The 17,563-nt window shown below is 42.1% G+C and overlaps 1 protein-coding gene across 1 annotated transcript in view; it reads right to left on the bottom strand.

Moving 5' to 3' along the window:
* Positions 1 to 9,582, bottom strand: part of LOC134501778 (rac GTPase-activating protein 1-like) — a 31,512-nt gene extending 21,930 nt beyond the window's left edge. The window contains exons 1-6 of the mRNA XM_063309768.1: positions 9,501 to 9,582; positions 6,789 to 6,991; positions 5,837 to 5,973; positions 4,148 to 4,220; positions 1,727 to 1,768; positions 1,355 to 1,432 (exon numbers count right to left, since the gene is read on the bottom strand). Coding sequence (XP_063165838.1) covers positions 1,355 to 1,432; positions 1,727 to 1,768; positions 4,148 to 4,220; positions 5,837 to 5,973; positions 6,789 to 6,991; positions 9,501 to 9,582 — 615 coding nt within the window. The remainder of the gene's footprint in view (positions 1 to 1,354; positions 1,433 to 1,726; positions 1,769 to 4,147; positions 4,221 to 5,836; positions 5,974 to 6,788; positions 6,992 to 9,500) is intronic.
* Positions 9,583 to 17,563: the final 7,981 nt, after the last annotated feature.

The raw sequence follows: 17,563 nt of genomic DNA, 5'->3' as shown, positions 1-17,563 counted from the left end.
GTTTCAGTACAGGCTACCCCACCAAGGAACTGAAGGGGGAAAGGACACCTGAATGTGTGGAAACTAAACGACTCAGCTGGGATTGGCGACGGGATATTACAATGCTGGATGACAAACTGTGGCCTCGGCTGCCATCAATGACTCTAGACCTCAAGGTCACCATAGGTAGTTCCTTGACCTGGCAAGAGTTGGAAGAGAGGGAAGGAAAGAAGGGAGATGTGTGAAAAAAAGGCACTGATAATAATCTCTTCAGATTAGAACGCAGGTCCTCCTAGATGCAAATGCAGGACTGACTTTAGTTTAATTAGTTAGATGTATAGGCCTGCAGACCATAACAAGTTTACATATTTGCTCAGATGATGGCATAGCTGAACTATCCAAATAAGGAAGGTAACGGCACAATTAGCATTGACCAAATAAAGAAGGAGGGTCAGAATCAGCATGTACATCTGAACTGAGCAGATGGACTAGAGGAGAGGAACCAGGCTGGTAAGAGCCAGGAACTGCTCTTGGATTATCCTGGAGGTAGCACAAAGCTCTCATCAGGATAGACCAACAGTTGCCATTAGAACGTTCCAGAAGACCCCAGGTGGGCTGAAGGGGATCAACCAATCACCAAGCTTGATGTTGAATGATGGGTCTTGTAACCCAGTGATCGTACCAATCAGGACTTAAGTGGGCTGTGCCCACCAAAGGCATAAAAAAACCCACATCTGGCATAGTTAAAACTCAGAGGCACCATCACTGCTGCTGCATCAGGCTTCCTCCCTCTTACTGCTTGACCTGCTCCTGTGATCTTCAAGTTTCTAGTTAAATTGGCTGCCTAATAACAGGTTTAACACGTAACTTTGTATTCAGAAATACAAGATCAGTTTCTGTCCTGGGAGAACTAGCATAGGCTTTTGCCTTGTTCTTGGCAGCCCTTCGCTTTATTGCAACTGAAACTTATTCTGGGACCTTTTTCTGCTGAGCACCAAGAGTCATTTGAATGCCCCGAGAGGGAACACCCCTGAAACAAGTCACTGCAATATAAAGTAGCCGCCTATTTATTTCTGGCTGAAAGATGTCCACACATCTTAAAGTTGCCAAGGTTGAAAAACACTGCCATATAGTATAGTCGTGATTAAGCTATTTCCCAAAGTACTGATATTTGAACTGACAGGCATTCATTTTCACCTCTTCCTTCCCTACCTTACTTGATGTCACATTTAAATTCCTGCTTTGCAATATCACATTTCTTTGTACCACCTCTTCAGTGAAGTACCAGGCTTAAGGTGGTAATGGCAAGGATAACAGCTTGCATCTTGGATGGCTTCTCAGCCATGCAGGTAACAGAGCATTGACAGATACATACGCTGTGAGCAAATGCTCCAGAAGGCCGTGAGTGCTTGGCTGCTACCGCTGGCTGAACCAGGGGGACCAGGGAGAAATGCTGGAAGAAAAGAATTGCAAGCATGAAAGCACCATGAGCTTATCACAGGGGAGATATAAATATTTTGTCTCTTCTATTCCACAAATCATTGGTAGGGTGAAAAAACAGTGTAGATGGTCAAACTTTTCAGAGATTGAAATTTAAAAAAAATTGCCATAGCACACATGTACAGAATTCTGCTTTCCTCTGCCAACAGCAGTGCCCCTGTAAGCTGCTGAGAGTTGCTTGATTGTGGCAGGACACAAGGTAAACAAACAAACAAACAAACAGTTCTGCCATGTCATCTTCACTTACCTCTCTGTTTTTGTTTTTGACAGGTTTTATCGTGCCTACATCCTTGAAGACAAAAAAAGAAGCTTGAGGGAGGACACGGACATATGTGTTATTTTATTTATTTATTTTCTATCCTGCCTTTATTATTTTTATAAATAACTCAAGGCGGCGAACATATTCATGGGTTATTTAACAGTTTACATACTTCCTCCCCTTTCAAATTTTGCTTTACACCATATATGCAGCATTTTGGAAGCACATGAAGACTCTAGCTACCCCCCCCCCATCTTTAGAAATAAATTGTGTCAATTCCCTAGTACATTCACTGGCTCTAAATGGCATAACTTGGTTCCAATGGTCAACAAACATAGGGGAGGCTTAACCTAGCACACATCACACACATTCTAGAAGCAGCCATAAATAATAGTTTTAATTTTTACTGTCTGGAATAATAACTGTTTTGAATAATATTGCAGTATCTATTTCATTTCAATTTGGAAGTTATGTGCATTTAAAATTATGTTGTTAGATATAACCCATACTTTACAATGAAATATACTGGAAATTAAAAGCATGGTACTCAAGCCAGCATGAAAGTAAAACTGTTTTCCCATTCCTGGCATCCTTGCCTCATAGAACTGGATGAAAAACTCTTCCACCAATCTTCCTTTTTTCCCACCCCCAGTCTTTGCCCTTTTTTTCTTCAATAGATACATGCCATTTTATTTGACATACAAGGGAGAAAGATTTGGATCATCATATTGCCATATTTCATATATTCGGATACAGATCTGAGACAGAATTAGCAGTATAATCTCTTTTGGACACTAATTAGCATCAAGCACTATAGCAAACTTCCCAGATCAGGTGCCTTCCTTATGTGTAGACTAAAGGCTCTTTCTCATGGCCACTTTAATGGGAATTCCTGCAGTTCCTGAACTGGCAGAAAATTACATCAGCATAATCTGCACTCCTCCAATGGCCAAGCTCTAAACTGCCTTAGGCACCAGGCTTTCCAGCAGTTCTGTTCCTTACGTTTGTGTTGTAATGCAACACAATGCATTGTCGGTGGTTGGTGTACTCCTCTGGCTTTGTTTCTTGCCCCAGCTAGTACCAGCACTCAGTAGGAGAAGCCATCACCAATCACTCTCCTTAATATATAGTGAGATAAACTTGGGCAAATGTGGGCAGGTGCTTAGCGGGGAGGCTTTGGAGCCTAAATGACAGGTTCCTGGCACAGAGATGCTTTGTGCCAGCAGCCTGCACTTGAGCGACTTCTGAATAAGATCTTCTGGAAGGCAGGTAAACCCCAGTCCAAAAATACCCTGTCTGACAAGTCAGTGGATGGGGTGTGGAATGAAGTGGGAGGGAGCTTGCATGGCACTGAGAAGCTCCTTCCTGCTTATCCCCAGCCAATCTTCTTTTGGGTCCATCTACCAAAAGGACTCTTTTTGGAGACAGGTTTACCAGTCTTTCAAGTAGGTCAGATATGGACCAAGTGACAGGTCACAGACACAATGGAGAGATCACCAGGAGCATGAAGTGTACTCTCTTCCATTTCAGACCATGGCCATTCAATCCCTCAAGCTGGAAGAAAATCTGGCAGACTCTTGTCAGTTTCAATCCAGCTCTGGAATATCCCAAATCTCTACCTGCTGAAAGGGAATAGCAGGGCTGACCAATGGTTGTGTCCAGTGACACCCCCTGTGGCCATGTTAGTCTGTTCCCTCCAAAACAACAAAGTCTTGTGGCATCAAAGACTTGAACCATCCAGAGTTGCTGGGAGTTGGGTGGCATATGCAATAATAATAATAAAAAATTCTGCAGATGATCATCTACTTTATCAGATGCACTGAATGCTACCTTGGAAGAAAAAAATTCTCTAAATTATTTTTGGGAGTGGAACAGTGAAACCAGAAGTCAGAGTGAAGTGAAATGCAACACAGATTCATAATAAAAATTATGGCCATACACCAGACAGTTAGTGGCTGGGACCCAGACCTTCATGCATAGATGTGTTTGCACCTGGAGTGCGACAAGAAACCTCGCTCCCTGTTTAATCCCTGGAAAGTCTATGAACAACTCTTGACTAATTTTCACTTCATTTTGTGGCAAAATCAGTCCTTTTATTTTGTGTTATCAGTCTTCTTCCCTTTGTACCATCACATGCACATATTTCTTTTTTATAATGACACTCATTATGTGTAATAAACCGGACTGCCTTTCTTGTACAGTTTCCTTGTGATTCATGTATAGACTCTGATATCCTACTAGAAGGAATTCTTACGTGCTACCCTGCCAAGTGAACACTTTAGACAGAGTAATAACTTCTCAGGAGACCTATTGCTAACACTTTTCTCCAACTCTGAAAAGGCTGGCAACTTTGCCCTAAACCTTTTCACTTCTCCCACATCAAGCCTGAAACAAAGGCATGGAACTTACCACTTCCTCATCTGAACGATCAAAACTAATGTCAGATAGGATCGAGGTATTGAGTTCTTCCACTGCACACATCCTCCTGGGAAAGTACATCAAAGTGGATGCAAAATGAGTATCTAATTTTTCATTTGTTTTCCCAGACCCACTTCAAGTCCAGCTTAGCGTGTGCATAGAATGATAAAATGCAATCTAGCATTCTACAAATAAGAATGATGGAAGGGATCAGCTAGTCTAACACCCCACCACACCCCAGTCAGGGCAGAAATCCTCTACTATGACATCCCTGACAAATGGCTACCCAGCCCCTTTCTTTCTAAGGATTCTGTGAGAGACACACAGGAATACAGAAGCCCTTTATACTTTTGAAGAGAACAATATCAAGGCACCTGAGAATCTACACTTAAATCAGAGCTTCTTCCAGATATTTGAAAGAAATCCTGGAAAAAGTGTGGCTCCTGGCATATCCAGGTGAGGATACTGAGGAAACCCAAGATAATGAAGTGTAGGTGCTATTTAAAGAAAATGCAGGAGTAGCTGTACCAATAGTCTTGCCCAGTTCACTTTAAAGCAGCTTTTTATGTTTAAAGATACTAAATTCTCCATATGGAAAGTTCTATAGGCAGAAAACAAATAGATCACTTGATACAACCTTTCACTGTGCAATATGCACAGTACATATAGTATTTTTTTTTAAATGTACAAAAATCCTTTTTAAAGCAAAATATGTTTTTGTATACATTCTATCTTAAATGTACATGCATCTAAGCAAACATTTCTAACAATAAGTGGACAGAACCACCTGTACATTTTTACCTGCTTCTCCTCTACCACAGAAACACCAAGGAAATATTTTTAAAACATGCTAAGCTAAAACATGACATTTGATTATCTACTTAATCAAATGCCAATATGAGGTCCACGAGTTGACTCATTCTCTCTCAGCCTCTGCATTTTCCTCCTTTGCAACTGGTACTTGTTTTACAGGGTTGTGCCAGAGATTATGGAAATAAATGTGTACAAATTAATTTGAATATTTGAAAAAAATATAATATACTTGGAATGCAATTCTATGTGGTTGTGCAGCATTCCAGGGGCCACTGAATTACTTTGGTTTCTCTCTACAGGGGTGGAGATGGACCCCAACCCCAGAGGGGAAGATCTAATACCAGATGCTCACCGCATCTCCCTGTAGCCCCCATGGCTGGTGCTTTCCATGGGAATTCCTGACTTGGAAAACTTCTCAAGGAAAAGCACTGCAAGATGAGCAGAAGGAACTGAGGTTCTTCAACTCTCCATCATGTCTTTGACCCAGTGGGAAAATTATTGCATCCTGCCCAATCATCCACTGGGCAGGATGCAATAATTTTCTTTATGTTGCTCTCTATGGGAGAAGCCCTAGAAGAGGGTGGACAAATAAACATTGCTTCATTTCTGCATCTAGAGTGCTGAGTATACCAGAGTTGTCCCAAACTGGAACACTCCAGCCTTAGTTCAAAACTGTTCTCATGCGCTAATAATACTAATTGTTGCACTAATACTTCCTATGGAGACCAATTATATCATCTTTCCAGAGGAAGGGTGAGTTTGGACTGCTATAGGAAGGTACAGAGACCTCAATTCTTGTGTAAGATTGCATGCACAAGGATGCCACATCCAAGGCTTGTAACTGAAGTTTCGCCTTCTAACATTCACTGTTTTCCAGGCAGCAGGCTGCTGCGGCTAAAACCCAGTCTCTCAAAACCTGCCAGGTCTGCACGCTGATCTTCAGTGAGGGGACTGATCAGGGGGTCAGCCATTAGGTAGTCATAGATAAACTGCAATTTGCATTCCTGGGGGGGAAGGGAACAAAGAAAACCTTTCAGTGAAGAAAACGAAATGATGCTCAAGAGGAGGCTGTTGCAACTGAAACAAGGTTTGGGTCTGAGTGTTCCTCCCAGGGCTTGCAGTGATATAAGATTAATGATTTATTCTCACCTTGCATGAACACTCAGGATGACATTAACTCTGCATCAAAGAATTATTCAGAGCCATTAGATTAAATAAAACTAGGATTCAAGCTTAATTGGAATAGTACCCCAGGGCATGTTGATTCTCTTCTCCAAACCTGAGGGAGTATCTGAATCTGAGATTTCTCTAGATGGCACATCAAAGCAGGAAATGAAGCTAAGGGGTTTAACAATAGCCCTCCAAATTTTCATCCTATGGGCCAGGGTTTCTCAACCCTGCCTGGGGAATTCTGGGAGTTGAAGTCCACATGTCTTAAAATTGCCAAGGCTGATAAACACTGCTATGGGCAGTTGCTCTAGGTACAAGCATTTTTTGAGATGTATACAAATGCTATAGATGCACTGAGTGAGGTATATAGAAATGTTATATACAACACCAACACCACTACAAGATGGTAGCCATTAGCCCAGTACTCTTAAACGTGCTTCTACGGCTATGTTTGCTGGGGCTGCTGAGAATTCAAGTCCAAATACATCTGGAAGGCCAGAGGTTGTCCACCCTTAAGATTAAGAGATTGTTTTCCCTAATATCTATTTCTTGACAGAAGAGATGTCATTCACCTTCCTGCCTTTTCCACTCATGGTGGTCTTCTCATTCCAGGAATGCTATTTTTGACAGGATAATAACATTCACAAACCTGCTTTTCCAGCTCAGCTTCTGCCCAACGTCTTTTCTTCATTTCCACCTCTACTTGGTTGCGGGCATGTTTCAGTTTCACCTCCAGCATGGAACGCTCAGATTCTGACTGCTGCAACTGCTGCCTTGTCCTCTGCAAATCGCGATCTAGCTGACAGCATCGCTGGCGCATCCCCTCAAGGCACTGGGCAATCTGGAGATATTCTGAACAGATGCGTGGTTTCAACATTGGGATTTGATGGCAAGGGCTCATAAAAAACCCAGGATCATCTATGTGTAAATGAACTTTGCAAGTGCTTACGTATCTTGTAAATACCCAAGAATAATATGAATTAAGATGGAAAACACCAAAATGAGCAAACAGAATGGGTTCTCCTATGTGTCAAGGAAGGGGTACAGCAGGTGCAATCTTCTCCCCACCCCCTACCTAATCAAAGAGTTTATGGACTCCTGGACAACCTGCCACCAGGAAACACCAATGCTATACCCAAAATAACACAGAATGCTTGAATTAACCCAATTTCTCATCACTTTCTGTCAAGCCCACTAATAGAGTTCTAAGGATAGTAAGTTCAAAGTTCCATTAGAAAAGCCTCCTCCTAGCCCACTGATTAATGGGCCAACTGAATTGCCCCAGTTCTGACAGTCGCCATGGTAAGGACAGAGGTATTCATTCAGAAACCTTTCCAGAGGTTTTATTTTGTGTCTTTGAACCAATGCTTAATTGTCCTATAGAATCCATACCAAGGTATGAAAGATGAGCAGAAAAAACTTTACTTGCTGTCAAATTCCACTTGTGAGATTCCCTTGGGTATCAGCTTGGCCATTGGTCCACTAAAATTAAAGGATGCCGCACTAGGTAGGCCTTGGATTAGAACTAGAACTCTTATATTTTTAGACCCAACTGTATGATTGTAGTGATGGAGAAAACACATATAGAAACCCAGAGTTAACGTAGTGTCAGGTTGGGGTTTTTTTCCAGGTAACTTGGCAAGATGCTCACCATAGGCACCCCTTATTACTAGCACCACTGCCAACTTGCTCACCCTCTTTGGGTCTAGTTTACACAGTCACTCAGAGGAAGAAGACAAGACATCTGAAGGTGCTTTTCTTCCTCCAACTGCTTAACTACTTGGAGGGAACAAGTCAATAGGTAGGCTCAAGGGTTATAGTGGAGCCCCAGGCTGTGATGTCAGTAGATACCTGACCAAGCTAGTACTTTAGATGGACGGAAAGGAAGCTGGAGAAGCAATAGTAAAGACTCTGCAGGCAGCATTTCAAAGTCTTGCCCTCAGAGCACCTTCAAAAGTTGCCACTCAATTATACTTGTTAATACGATATGAAGGAAAAAACTCTAAAACTTCTGGGGAGTAATCATCTTAATTATATTTACAAGTTTAAATGAAATCAAAGTTAGTCTTTTCCCTGGCCCCACCTGTTTCTTGTAGATACAGCTGAGACCATACCATCCCAAAGCTGTACATTCCTATGGTACAACATCAACAAAGCTAATCTGAAGTTTGTTTCTGTTTGAAAGACAGCTCCAGAACATCAGTTTTTTAAACTCAGGCTCAGAAGTTAACAATGCTATAGAAACAGCACACATACACATTCCAATGAAAGGCAGCCAGATCAGATCAGAAGAGGGGAATGTTATCAGGTTAATGCAAGCCAGTATATACTCACTTTAACATGAGTCCAAGGAATGAAGACTTACTGAAAATGGCAATAGCCTAAATATAAGTATCTGGATGTATTATTAATATATATTGTTACAGGTATCCCTATCCTTTCCAGGTCAAAGGGCAAATTGTGAGCACCCATACAAAATGGGGAAACAACCAAATAGCTCTCAATGGAGGGTGCTCAGCCAATCACAAAACACACATTTATCAGATGGCAAACTTGTGAGGTTGCACCTCACCATCTTCACCAGCCCCTGGCTTACCTTTGTAGTCATCCATCATTCTTACTTTCCAAGAATGCCTGTGGTCTGTATGAGACCCAAAGCATTCCTGTAACAAAGATTAAGTTAGATACTGGCTCTCTGTGCTTCAACAGACCCCCTCCCCATGGCCACCCCCTTTTTAAACAAGAAAGTTGGAAGAATAAATAAACTGTCTAAAGATACAGTGTGGGCAACCTCAGTGTTATTTCAATCCAAATGATACCAACTTGAGCAAGCAAAAAGCTGGGATGCATAATTCCGTAAATAAAATAAGGGACATGCAAATACTGATCTGTCATCCCAATCTTCCACGGACTGGGCAAAGCTCTGAAAAGTGGGAGGAGGATTATTTAGGACAAAGCTCATCCTTCATGTCTTCCCTTGGGTTCAACCTACACAAGAAAACAAACCCACAATTCCCAGTCAGCATACAAGTTTCACTCCTAACACATCTGGAAGGCCTAAGGTTGAGGAAGACTGCTTTCCTATACGGCATTGGTCAAAGGAGTACTTACAAACAACAAGACAGAAATCTTACAGAACAGACCTGATTGCCCAGACCTGTACCTTGCATTATGAAGTCAGGACACAGAAAGAGGCTGACAATAACTTTAGGGCTTGGAGCACCAAAGGGATCTTAAATTAGATTAGTCATTAAAGCTAACAGATTTTGGGGGGTGGGTAGGAAGGAAGGAGCAATAATTTGCTACTGACATACCCATTAGGGTACAAAGAGGAAAGGAAGGGGAGCTGGAGCCAACCCACCTACTTCAGCACTGCTGTTGAAATCAACAAGCTCCAGGAGGTGGTCCAGTTGATGCATAAGCAGTGGGCCAAAGCGATTCATCCTGCTAAAGACAATGATTAAGAAGGAAGATGAAAAGACAGACTAGGACCAGACTAAAAGCTGTTTTTGCCTCAAGCGCAGCATAAGGCAAGGACTACTATGAAGCAATAGGAAACACTGTCCTCAACTTCTTCCCTTCGGTAGCCAAACTCAACCTCACTCTTCTTGAAAAATCTCGGAACAGAAGCCTCCCATGCTAGAATTTGCCTTTTTCCTCCTGTGCCTTCCAGATAAATTGGACTACAGCACTCAGAATACCTAGCCATCGGCTAGTCATGCTGTCTAAAATTCTGGGAACTGAAGTCCAAGCCATGGTGGATCTCTTTCTCTCTCGGAATTTCTGTGTTTCATCTAGAAATAACACCCTTGCCAGACTGGGAATGATGCAAGGAAGGGAAAGGGGGGGGGAAAAACGCGCGGGCGGGAAGGAGAACTGAGGAAATGCGAACTTCCATTCCACAGTTATAATACCCTCAATAGAGCAAAGAGAATTGGAAGCAAACACCCTGCAGCCAAACCTCCAAATGTTAATTAATCCGGGGCGCAAATATCGGCTTCCCCCACAATCCCGCCTGTTCGGAACGCCTCGTGTTCTGTAAAGACTCCCCACGACCGCCGGGGCGTTCGTTTAAAAAGAGCGGACCCCGCCCACCTCTCAGGCTCCGAGAAATAAAGGTGGTGAAACAAGGCAGCTGCCTGATGAGGGCAGGGGGATTCAACCTTGTCTTTTGGCTTCCTTTACCTCGCCCCTTCCTTCCCGCTGACATTACAAGAAGTGGCCAAACTTGGTACATGTTTACACTTCAGATTTCCAGCATTCTCAGACCGAAGCAATCCGTATCGAGCATCAATGCAGCCAAGTATTTATTTTATTATGTTGCATGAAAATGGTTGAGTACCCTGTATTTTGCTTGAAGGCTCCGTGTTTTAAAAATAGTCTCCGCTTTAGAGCAATTGGATTAGAAACTGTCTTAATTTAAGGTGGATACTGTGCTCAGACGACATGGAGACCTATGATTTTCTGTTCTAGGTTTGCATATACACTTGAAATGAAAAATAGCTACCCGAGTTTTAGCATAGCATATCCACTGTCTAGGGTTAACTACAGTTAACCATTTCCAGAAGCCCTTGGGAGGGGGGCTGTGCAATTCAGCAAGTCACAACACCTAGTTAAACTGCTGCATACAGAGTTCTGGTTAAATAGTGGCTTTAACCCAGCTTAGGGTATAATTGCAAACAAGCATAGACTAAACCACAAACTAGCTAACCATAGTTTAGCCTAGCATTTGATGGAAATCACCCGGTTCCTAAGATTGCTCTCTTGTGTGGACAGGCAGGTAGATGGCCCAAACAGCTGAAAGGCCTCCTGAAACTAATCTGCCTTTTTCTGCTCAACAAGGATGGAAGAGGATAGGAAAACTGGTGGGAAAAGGTCTTGAAGTAGAAAATGTTTTTGAGTAGATCCTCCCCAAATGCAAATGAGGTAAGATAACTATAGAGTCAAAGCTTTAGCAGGAAGCACTGAGAAAGTGTCCTTTTTTTCTCCTCTAGCACGTCCCTATAGGTATAGATCTGCTTAGTTGTACTATATTTTTGCCATTTTTTTAAAAAGGCTGGACCATTAAGGCAAGCAATGGGGAAGTTTCACAGAGCCCAGTAAACATTCATTATTTCTGTAGTGGCAGTCTCAATGTCAATTTATTTCAGTCAATTATGTAACAGTATATTATAAACGTTTGACACAGTGTACAGTATTATTAATGCATCTATGTAGTTACAAAGTTAAAGTTGAGTCTCTCTTTCCTTTAAAAATATATAGAAGCAGTTTAACGTTAAGTTTAAAAAATCAGTTATCTGCAATCTGAATAAAAAGCTAGCTACAGTGAAAATACAGTATGACAGTATTTGGATGATGGTTGCAAGAAGATGCCATGTGAAAAGTAAGTGAACAAAGCATGGTGATTTGACACTAGCCCCCTGAAAGAGAAAAGGCGTATTTCCCATGAGTTATTGCCTAACTTTGCCTATTAAGTTTCTTTCAACCATTCTTTGTCAAAGAAATGCAAAGAACATTACCAGAAAGACAAGTTTAAATATTTTAATCCTGTTTTTCTGTTTAAAAAGCACTCAAACCAGCTTTTCAGATCAACCTATAGTGTACCCATGTGGTAAACTACATACTTGCAGTATGGTAGGCTGTGCAATTTTCCAGCCAAGGGCTATCAAATTTCCTGTAGTGTAAACCTTTTGGAAAGGACCCCTGGCCTGGTCCTTAAGGGCTGAGTAGCAGGACAAATGTCCTTCTCCATAAAGTAGTTGGAACCAGGTCACAACTAAACTCAATCTAATTTAAACCCAACCCAAATAAGAGTTATATACTTACATAATATATGAAGAATATATTATAGGTAATATTATTCTTCATATATTTAATATATTTCTTTCTGCCTCATTACATACTGCATTTTGCTGGCAACACTGGGCAGAGAAGTGAGTCCTGGGACCACAGGTAGGGCAGCCCTGCTTGGTGGTCTCCTGAGAGCTGTAGAATATCCCATCAGGCTAGAGCAAAAGATTTAGCAGATAAATGACTGCTCACCTCCCACCTTTCAGTCTGGTGGTGCTCCACTGCCTTGAACAACAAAAATACATGCTGGCTGGAGAATTCTGGGAGTTGAAGTCCACACACCTTAAAGTTGTCTAGTTTGAAAAGCACTGCTCTAGAGTTTGCCATTTTACCTCACACGAATACAAAAATCAACCCTGGCTTACTTCTTTTAATACCCTAATTTATGATTGAAGAGAAACTTTATTGTTATGACATTTCTTTAAGACTGAGGGTCAGGAAGCTTTGCTGATTTATGAGAGGACTGCCAGTATATCCTATCTTCTGCCCACCCTCATTTCCAACTGTAGTGTCATCCCTGTAGGAGCAGCCATGGGCAGGCATAAATTAGGGCTGGGTGGTAAACTGAAAGGAAAAAAGAATGTTTTTTCCTACCATTAATGACCAGCCATGCTATTTAAAGTATAATTCATGAGTAGAGAACCTGGGAGTTATTTAGGTGGTGAATACCACCATTCCCAAAATAGATCACCTTTGCATCCTATGTGGGTCTCAATCTATGATATGTATCTCTTAGTTGGTGGGATGCAGGCAATATATTTTGATGTGAAAAGTAGTCACTAAGTTGGCACAGAATAATATGAGCATGCTTTGGGCTTCAGTGTTGCTTGTGGCATACTGGCCAAAGTGTACCAGTGGGGCTGCCCACTGGCAGCAAGGATTCTGCAAGTGGCTTAGATATGACTAAGTTGGTAAGCCAGTCCACACTTCCTTTATCTTATTAAAACTCATTATATAAAAGTCTTGATTCACCAAAGCCATAAAGAGTGGTGGAGGTCAATATCTATGGGTCCATATGATGATGATGACTGTGGCATATGGAAGACTGCAACTTGGAATGTAAGAACAGTAAGTGGTAAAGAGCAGAAATTATTGAATGAAATGGAAGAAAGAAAAAAGGTGTGATGTGTCTGTAAATTAAGGATATAATAGATGTGAATGAAATGGTGTGATCCTGTGGACTGGGGTTGATGAATATATGTGTGGAATGAAGGGGTAGGTTTAACTATGAATGAAAGGGCTAAAATGTATCAATTGTATTAAACATCTACATTGTTATGGGGTGTGTGCAAAAGTAGGAATCCTTAGATTGGTGATAGCTGTATGTTATGCCTTAGTGAATGGTGATAGTGGAGGAACCAACAGATTTTGAGAAAAATTGTGCAACTTCCTGAATGAATGTGGTCCAGAGGGGGAAAAATGATTCAATTAGGTGATATAAATGGATGGGTGGGAACAAGGCAGGAAGGTACAGAGAAAGCGATTTGGCCATTTAGACTTAAGAATGACTGAAAATGATTATTGTTTGGTGAGTATCTGCTTAGAAAAAAGTGGTTTCAAATACAGTGTTTGAACATATCTATTTCTATGTACACATGGCAAAGGAATTAATATAAATCTAAAAGTATGAATGGTTTATAATGATAAATGATCAAATGGAAGATAAAAAGAAGCTCAGAATATGAGATAGACAATTATCTGGTAGTGTTGCAAGTAGATCTTCGGAAAAATGGACATAGAAGAAAAGTAGTGAAAGAAACTGGTAAAAGTAGAATGACTGCAGGAAGAGGAAACATGAGTTCTGTTTGAAAAAGAATTTGATTAATCATCATCATCTAATAATAATTGATTAATCTCCCAACGGAATGAATTAAAAGTAGTATAAGAGCAAAGAATGTGGAAGCTGCTTGGAACAGAATGAAAAGAATTACCCAGAGAGTTACAGAATTGTTGGAGTTAACAATGGACAATATAAAAAGGATGCTTGGTGGAATGATCAGGTAAAAGAACTATGAAAGAGGAGAAATGCATTTAAGAGAATGATTGCTGCAAAAAATGAGGATGAGAAAAATAGATTGTATAATGTGTGTCTAGAGGAAAAGATAGAAGCCATGAATGTAGTCAAAAAATGGTGAAGATTAAGAAGAGATAGAGAAATAAAAATCTGTTTTGGAAGAAGGGTAAAAACAAGAAGCTTCTGGCAGAGTAAATAGAATTAAAAGTAATGACATATTTTGGATGAAATGGAAATCAGTGACTGCTCAAAGAAGTATTTTAGAGAAGTGTGTGGTAATTATGAGAGCCAGTTTGGTGTAGTGGTTAAGACATCAGGCTAGAAACCTGGAGACCGGGAGTTCTAGTCCCACCTTGGGCACAAAGCCAGCTGGGTGATCTTGGGCCAGTCCCTCTCTCTCAGCCCTAGGAAGCAGGCAAGAGCAAACCACTTCTGAAAAAACCTTGCCAAGAGAAGTGCAGGGACTTGTCCAGGCAGGCTCTGAGAATCAGACACAACTGAATGGATTTTTTAAAAATGGTAATCATAGTGCAGAAAGAAAGTGGATGGTGAGATCAACACTGCAAGGGAGAGATCTACTTGGCCTGATGACAAAGATCCAAATGGCAACATTCCAGTAGCTGAGAGATTGCCAGCCAAGCATAATTAATAACCTTAATTAACTCAGAAAGGGGATTAGAAGTTGAGAAATATACTTTAAAGTAAGCACTCTGAGTTAAAAGTCTTCATTTTCAGGCAGATAAATAGTTAACTTAGACATTCAGTGCATCAAAGTACAGCTTCTTATTGCATGTCTGTACTAAAAGGATCAAGTGGGGGAGCTGTTTGTTTCTGTGATCTTGCTGCATAATTAGCCTTGCACACCTGAAAACAAAGCTAAGCTTTTTCTATCTCTGTTGATGTTATGAATAAAGGGAGAAAAAAAGAATCACAAAAAGTCTGGACATACTGCAGTTGTGTGATGATTTCCCAAGAACCCAAAAGCCTTTTGACAAATAAATGGAATGCTTAATGAATGGCTCAACATTTATTTATTTATTTATCATATTTCTTCACCGCCCATCTCGGCAAGCGACGTAGCAAGAGTAAGAAAGGCATCCGCAGAATGCCGCCTGAGGGCCTTGTTTAAGATCACCCAATCTCTTTTGGGGGAGGTGGATTAAGAAACACAACTACAGGGCCATGCTGACGAGTTTTCTGGGCATCTGGAGGATAAAATTGCTTGGATTCATTCCAAGTTGGACTCCAAGCATGAGACAGGGTCTGGGGAGAAGCCTGGGGAGCGTTCTTACCCAGTTATGTGGGAAAGGTTTGATCCTGTTGGGCCCAAGGAAGCAGACAGTTCTTGGGTCTGTAAATGCCATCACTTGCCAACTAGATCCCTGTCCCTCCTGGCTGAAGACAGCTCAGGAGGTGACGTGTGGGTGGGTCCAGGCGATGGTGAATTCATCCTTGGGGGAGGGGTGTTTCCAGCAGCCTTTAAAGAGGTGCTGGTATGCCCCCTCCTCAAGAAACCATCACTGGATCCCACCATTCTGGACAATTTTCATCCAGTCTCCCACCTCCACTTTTTAGGGAAGGTGGTTGAGAAAGTGGTGGCGCTGCAGCTCCATAGGGTCCTGGATGAAACGGATTATCTGGACCCTTTTCAGTCGGGATTCAAGACCGGATATGGGACAGAAACAGCATTGGTCACACTTATGGATGATCTCTGGCGGGAACGGGATGGGGGCAGTGCATCCATCCTGGCTCTTCTTGACTTCTCAGCTGCTTTCAATACCATCCACCATGGTATCTTCTTGGGTCGGCTCAGGGAGTTGGGGGTGGAGAGCATAGTTCTGCGCTGGTTACCTCCTTCCTCCAGGGCCGGTCCCAATCAGTGTTGATAGGGAGTGAGAGATCTGACCCATGGCCCCTTCTTTATGGGGTGCTGCAGGGTTTGGTACTCTGATCCTTTTTAACATCTACATGAAACCGCTGGGTGAGATCATCCATCACCATGGGGTGAGGTTTCATCAATATGCTGATGATACCCAATTATACATCTCCATCCCAGGTGATATAAGTGATGCTGTGACCACCCTCTCTCAGTCCTGGAGGCTGTAGGGGTCTGGATGGGGAACAACAGGCTTCAGCTGAACCCTGGTAAGATGGAGTGGGTGTGGGTTGGGGGCTCCTCAGCATTCAGGAATTTATCATCTTTGGTTCTGGATGGGGTTGCACTGCCCCAGACAGACCCAGTGAGGAATCTGGGGGTTCTCCTGGACTCATGACTCCTGCTTGAATTGCAGGTGGCAGTCATGGCCAGGGGAGCCTTTGCACAGCTTCATGTCATGCGCCAGCTATACCTCTTCCTGAATTGGGAGTCCCTCCAAATGGTCACTCATGCCCTAATCATCTCCCACATAGATTACTGCAATGTCCTTTACATGGGGCTACCCTTGAAACGTATCCGGAAGCTACAGCTGGTGCAGAATGCAGCCATGCAAGAAGTATTGGGAGCCCCAAGAAGGGCACACATAACACCATTGCTGTGTGAGCTGCAGTGGGTGCCAATTTGCTTCTGGGTCCAATTCAAGGTGTTGGTTATAAACCTTTAAAGCCCTACATGGCATTGGTCCAGGCTACCTGAGGGACCGCCTCATCCCCATTACACTGACCTGTCCCACCCAGTCAGGCAGAGAGGGCATGCTATGGACCCTGTCCATGAGGGATTGCTGATTGGCAGGGTCCAGGAGGAGGGTCTTCTCTGCCGTGGCACCCACCCTGTGGAACAGCTACCCCCAGAGGTAAGACAGGCCCCCACTCTCCCGGCCTTCCAGAAGGGGGTTAAGACCCGGTTGTGCCGCCTTGCTTGGGATGGGAGGGGGCATAGCCATTCATGGGGGTGGTTGGCACCGTGATGGGGCCAAGAAAAGATCTTCACCTGCCATCTTGAATTTTATATTTTATATATTTCATTTTGTATTTTTATATTTGTATTTGTATCTATGTATTTATATTATATATTTATATCGTATTGTTTTTTAGCAATTTGTGATTTTTATTACCTGTAAGCTGCCTAGAGTCATCGTATGCAAGATGGGCAGCCGAGAAATACGATAAATAAATATGTGAGATCCCCTTAGTTCTTTAAGATATTACAGAACAAATGTATAAACAATGCTTGTGATGATACTATGGGTATGTTGGCTAGGAAAGTAATTGCATGCATACTTTCGTATGCAGATTACGCTCTCTAGCTGACTGAGAAGCAGAATAATTGGTAGTGAACAACAGATTGTATGATGAAACAAGGAGTTTGGATTTAAAAGTTAGTGTTTCAAAGGCCAAGATAGTTGTGTTTGACAGGGAAAATGGAGAGGATGATTCCGAGTTACACATAAATGGCAAACACCCAGAACTAGTAGATGAACTTGTAGACTTTGGTAGAATGTTTACAAAAGGTAGAAACATGAATGACATGTCAAGGCATGCAAGGGCTGATAGAAGGGTGGTGGGTAGTGTGTGATCTGTTGTGAGGAATGTTGGTGAGAAGAAACAAAATTGGCTCTGTACAA

The sequence above is a fragment of the Candoia aspera genome, chromosome 1 (assembly GCF_035149785.1).
Source record: "Candoia aspera isolate rCanAsp1 chromosome 1, rCanAsp1.hap2, whole genome shotgun sequence".
NCBI lineage: Eukaryota > Metazoa > Chordata > Lepidosauria > Squamata > Boidae > Candoia > Candoia aspera.
Note: the sequence above shows the minus strand (reverse complement) of the source record. Positions and strands in the feature narration are given on the sequence as shown.